This window comes from Populus euphratica, unplaced genomic scaffold, assembly GCF_000495115.2.
Source record: "Populus euphratica unplaced genomic scaffold, PopEup_1.0 scaffold111.1, whole genome shotgun sequence".
In the NCBI taxonomy this organism is placed as follows: domain Eukaryota; kingdom Viridiplantae; phylum Streptophyta; class Magnoliopsida; order Malpighiales; family Salicaceae; genus Populus; species Populus euphratica.
In genome coordinates, this window is record NW_011499877.1 from 303,810 (window position 1) to 309,809 (window position 6,000).

Genomic DNA, 6,000 nt, shown 5'->3' on the forward strand with positions numbered 1-6,000 from the left:
TGTGCTCTTCTTAGCTTTAATGCTTGAGCAAGATCCTGCTGTGATAGTACAACTTGTTGGACTTGATCCCATCTTGTGGCTTTTGACTGCATTTTCACTAATTGAGAACCATTATAGACTGGAAGATGCTTCTTTCTATATAATGGTTCAGAAGATCAGATTTAGTTTCTGTATTGGAAATATGTTGCTGCTCCTTGAATTCCCAAATTTTGATTTTGGGTGAAAATGTGGTTTGGTCGTTTGAAATGGGGATCTCTCTCCTGGATGCAATGTGCTATTGGATAAAACCTGTAGAAATTTCTATTAGAAGATGGGTTGATCAATCATTGCACAATTTTTTCCCTGAAATATAAAGATTTTAAAATCAGTTGAACTGTTTTATAAGATTGGCTGTGTAATTAGTTCAGATTTTTCTCTGGCATACCTTGTAAACCCACACTATTCTCCAAAACCAAACAGAATTTTTAGGGAAAGGAAAAGGCTGTGGTAAATTGCGCTTGTGGTATTGCTGAGCAAACACAAGATTTATAAATTCTAAACATGACAGATCAAACTATTTTACTCTTTTATTTTAGTTTTCTTTTCCTTTTGTAGGTTTCTTTTTCCTATGAAAAATTAGAAATGTTTATTTGTTGTATTTGTTGAAAATGAAGACAGTTTTTTTCACCAAAAAAAAAGAAAAGAAATATATCAAAATTACAATTTTTTTATAAAAAAATAAAAACCACAATTTATAATAGTGATCTTGATATTTTGTATTTTTATAATCTAATTGTAGAATATTAATTTTATTTCATATAAATTAAAAATTATTATGAAAAAGTTATATTGGTACCTCCAAAAAAATATATACTAGATTTATAGTAAAAACTAAATTTATGACACTGACTAAATACAAAAATATATAAAAAAAATATTAATATTTAAAATTGCTAAAAAATGCTTCTATGTATAAAGAAAAAATATGGAAAACTTCTAAAATGTGTTTTTGTAACTCATTATAAATTTTAAAAACTGAAAATATTGCATCTAATTTTTTTTTTCTGTCCAGTTTTCTAGAAAAGTGGAGCATTAATTTGTTTCTGAAGAACCCCCAATGGTTTTTTTTTTTTCCATGATTCCAAACCACCAAGTATCTTTCCGTTTCTTATGTTAACTTCACAAAGTGTTTAGGGCTCTAATTTGAAATATAGGACTGAAGGTTAATTTATCGTTCATTTATTTTTGCTAAGCATTCTTTTCCATCCACCTTTGAGAGAATTTGGAAGTCATTGTGACAATTTAACAGGAAAAGGACAAGTGCAAAGCATTCCGTGAAGTTTGTCAGAACTTCAGGTTTGTCCTCCTTTTGTCATAAAAGACACTCAATTACAAAAGATTGAAGCTCACATGATCAAAACCAGTTAGATACCTCATGCAGGCCTGTCATGCATCACTTTTTCTTGGAGAGGTTTTTGCAACCAGCTGACTGGTTTGAGAAGAGACTTGCATACACACGCAGTGTTGCTGCCAGTTCAATGGTCAGTATATTCCATTTTTTCTGTGACATTGATAGAAGTTCTTATCTTTAATAAAGCATACTTCTTATTTGTGCAATTCAGCATGCATCTTCCTCTCCCAGACTCCTTTTCTATTTATTTTAAGTGGAATCACTTGGAATTCTATAACATGAAATATATCATGGTACCTGTTTCAAAGGGAAGAACAAATGAAATATTGATTCAATGCTTATTTCGTTAATTATTTTCAAGAATGGCCATGCTAGGTCTTTTCAGAGAGGTGACTTCAATGTCAAAGATATTTTTATTGCAATAGTTGCTAAATTTGATATAATTTTCAGGTGGGTTACATTGTTGGCCTAGGAGACAGACATTCCATGAATATCCTAATTGATCAAGCTACTGCAGAAGTTGTTCATATAGATCTTGGTGTTGCTTTTGAACAAGGCTTGATGCTGAAGACACCAGAGAGGGTTTGTTTGTTTCAATCCTGAGATTTTCTTCACTCTTTAGTTGTTTATTAATTTCTCTTTAATACGGCCTTGTTTTGTTTGTCTTCTTGGATAAAATTTCAGGTTCCATTCAGACTGACAAGAGACATTGTTGATGGTATGGGTGTTACTGGAGTGGAAGGGGTTTTTAGAAGATGTTGCGAGGAGACTCTTTCTGTTATGCGAACAAATAAAGAAGCGTTGCTGACCATTGTTGAAGTATGATTTCATTGACAAGTAACTTTCAGGATTGAAGTTTATTGTTTTATGTCTACTTAATAATATTGTGGAAATTCCCTGCAGGTTTTTATCCATGACCCACTGTATAAATGGGCTTTATCCCCTCTCAAGGCTTTGCAGCGTCAAAAGGTATTTCTGAGTGTCAAATGCTTCTCCATCCATAACCACATACTGTTTGGTCTCGTGAGAGCAAAATATGCACTAATGTTGTTTGGGTCATCTGGCCTTTACAGAAATCTTCCTTTGGTTTTTAACCCCTAACTATAGCTATGCAGAAACCCTTGCAGATATTCAATATGTAGGAGGTTCCTGGAAAGATTCACAGTGCTTGCATATTTTGCCAAATCTCAAGGGTGGTCTTTGTTAGTGTTGTCATATTTGTTTTAGGTTAAAATGAAAAGAAGAGAAAGAAATGTTTTCATCAATGAGTTAACCTTATGATTTGTCAAAATGAGTTCAGCATACTTAGTTCAAGCACTACCTCTACAATATAAGCATGTGATTTACACACCATCATAGTATGGAAGGCATATAGTTACTGCTTTGACCTGGTGAATAGACAACTGCTCTTTGACCTGGAACATTCTAGTCGTCTTTGGCAATTGATCCGTACATTATGATATCAGTATATGCTTGTGTCAATATGTATTACTAAGTTATGGCATTTGAACTTGTCTTTTAATATTCAGTGTTAGCTTCATATTAGCGTGCATTGGGGGTTTGAATGTCTCTTGATAGTCATTCATTCATGTAGCTTCTGAGTCTTTCCTTGTTTGTTTCAAATTGGGCATAGTGAAAATGTATGTAGTGTCTCGATGTTGTCCATATTCTTGCTCATGTTTATCTATTTATTATTTGTTTTCCCTGCTTTCCCTGCATAGTGAAAATATATGCAGTGTCTCCTTGTTGTCCATGTTCTTGCTCATGTTTATCTATTTATTATTTTTTTCCCTGCTTTCCCTTCTGTTATTGGTAGGAAGCAGATGATGATTTGGAGACTAGCTTGGAAGACTCACAAGATCAACATGAAGGTAACAAGGATGCTGCTCGTGCACTGATGCGTGTAAGGCAAAAACTTGATGGATATGAAGAAGGTGAATTAAGAAGTGTACATGGACAGGTAATCTTCCAGCATCACTAGTACTTCCACTTGAATGTTCACATTCTTCACATACAAAGAAATGCCAGGCATGAAGTTTCCTTTTTCCTCCCAAGGGATGAGTTTGGATTTGGTATCTGGTATATTTCAAATAAAAATTGGTATCAGCAAACAAGTTATGGAGATCTGTGTGTGTTAGCCATCTAATTCTTGTTATGGAGATCTGTGTGTGTTAACCATCTAATTCTTGTGTTGTACCTTCTAATTAAGTAGTTGCTTTATAATGTTTCGTAGTGGCGATGGGATCAGGAATGACCTTGTGTTGTGATTTCATTTTTATTCATTGCTTTATTAGTATGGCACATAGTTATTTGATGGGATTAGGAATCAGGTGATCTTCCAAAGCAGACGTTTAAATTGTGGATCAGATTCAAGGTTGGCAGATTATTATGCAATTGGAATGCCTGTCAGTACGTATGTATTGAATGGTTTCAGAACGCAGAGTTTAGTGCAGCTAACAAATCGTATCTTGCTCCCATTTATTTTTGCTATTTTAGGACACATGCAGATCCTAGAAAGTTTTTTAGGTTTAACCCTGACCATTGGGGCCCAATTTAACACTCATTTTCACTCTGTTTGTGCAGTATTAGTTTGTTACAACCTTTTTCCTTTTCCCGTTAATAGGTTCAACAACTTATACAAGATGCTATTGATCCTGAGCGTTTATGTCAAATGTTTGCTGGATGGGGAGCTTGGATGTAAATATAAAATTAATCTCTGCAACTGCTACCTGTGAATACATTAGACCCCCACCTCGAAAGACCCTTCATTTTCCATGGAATTCAGAGTCGTCTTCTCATCCCCAACAGGTTATCTAATCATCCCTCTTTCTGTTCTGTCGATCAGATTGTGTTTTGCGTTGGTTTTAGTGTTAAAGATTGTTTTTTTTCCAATGATCTGATCTGGGTTTTTCTTGTTTTCTTCATCCGGGTTATGTTGATGAAAAAATAGTTACCCATCTCTTTGGTTTTGAAGTGCTTTGGCTCAATGAATGCCTATTGTAGATGCACATCTCCTAGGCCGGAGACGAGCACCAAGCGAAGTGAAGATATAATTTGAATAACAAAAGATGATAATAAAATATTCATGACTATATATTTTAGAGAGCATGAATGTAACAATATTTTTTTAGTCAGTTAGTAAAAATAGTTATTTTAGCTAAAATGTAAAGATCATGGATATGGATATTTTTACCATGTAATCATAGCTTTTGGGGTGCTCATCACTCACACGTAGTTGTAGAAAAATGGAGATGAAGATGGAAGTATCTTTTTTGATGGAAAATCTTACCCTCGCCCCGAAGTAAGGTGCAAGGGAGTCGTGCAATGCCAACTAATATTATATAATGGTGGGTCTGCAACTAATATTATGATAGTACAACCGTTCGAGGACAAGTTTCATCAACTCAAGGCAGTTGACAATTCAATGCAAGATGGACCATACAAGTGAAGCTACCTTGGAGGCGAAGGCAGGCGGACAGACACAGTTCATTGTTCTTTCAGTAATACGCATCTTTAATCAGATAGTGAAATATTCTGTAGTCGCATGCTTAGAAATCTTTCCGATGAATTATCTTCTTCTTCCAATGTACGTTATTAGATTTAGTTTATTTAAGCACATAAATTATAGAGATCGCAAAGATACATTGGTGATGACCCAAAAATCCAAAGGTGGTACGCTCCTTTATCACATTACCCTAATAACAAATTGATAGTTCGTAGAAGTGATTGGTTAGTAAAGACAAACACAACTATATATATATATATATATATATCTTGATCTAAATTCGAAAGCAAATGTTTTAAAAAAAAGAATGAGGCGAGCAGCTGGTAAGCGAGTCAATATGCACGAGACTTTATGGGTGAGCCAAGAGGGAGGTACGGAGGTAGGTAGATTAAATAAGGACCATGAAAACAAGTGGCAGTGGTCCTTTGATCTGATCACAAACCGCTCCTCAGATGGGCAGGCAGTATTTTTCGCATACGTTGGGAGCTAGCAGGTTTCCTCACACACCATTTACTACGTCCTGTCATGATTACAGGATGGCATCTGCCATCCCGTGCGCTGCTGCATGTTAATGTAAGTAATGATATTATAATTATAAACGCTAGGTAACTAATAAAAATTAATAATACAGTTAATATTTTATGATAAAAAAAGAGTTATGTTAGTAATTAAATTAAAAATTGAACAAAATGATTTGTACAAAGTTAAATTTTAATTAGGTAATAACATTGATAAAAATAATTTTAAAAAATATATTAAAAAACACACAAAAAAATAGAAAAAAACGAGTAAAGTTATAATGTAATCCCTACATGATTTAGACTTACTTGTAATTATAATTATTAAAAAAATAATTTTAGAAAAAATAAAAAAAATTATATATAAAAAACACTGTAACAATTCAAAGTAATTTACAAGAAAAACTACAGTGCTTCCCTCACATATTATAACCTTAAAAAATAAAATAAAATTTTTTTGGAGAAAATTATAAAAAAATAAAAAAACATATAGAGAAACACTGAAGTAATTAATTTTTTTTAAATTACAAAACTAAATTTTCAATCATCTTAATATTAAAAAAAAATGATAAACATAATTTAAGAAA

General features: G+C 33.2%; 1 protein-coding gene across 1 annotated transcript in view; it reads left to right on the forward strand.

The window, feature by feature from the left end:
• Positions 1-4,673, forward strand: part of ATM (Serine/Threonine-kinase ATM-like protein) — a 56,293-nt gene extending 51,620 nt beyond the window's left edge. The window contains exons 73-80 of the mRNA XM_011030259.1: positions 1,289-1,335; positions 1,421-1,520; positions 1,841-1,972; positions 2,075-2,209; positions 2,294-2,359; positions 3,207-3,350; positions 4,014-4,198; positions 4,341-4,673. Coding sequence (XP_011028561.1) covers positions 1,289-1,335; positions 1,421-1,520; positions 1,841-1,972; positions 2,075-2,209; positions 2,294-2,359; positions 3,207-3,350; positions 4,014-4,091 — 702 coding nt within the window. The 3' untranslated portion in view covers positions 4,092-4,198; positions 4,341-4,673. The remainder of the gene's footprint in view (positions 1-1,288; positions 1,336-1,420; positions 1,521-1,840; positions 1,973-2,074; positions 2,210-2,293; positions 2,360-3,206; positions 3,351-4,013; positions 4,199-4,340) is intronic.
• The last annotated feature ends 1,327 nt before the right edge of the window (positions 4,674-6,000 follow it).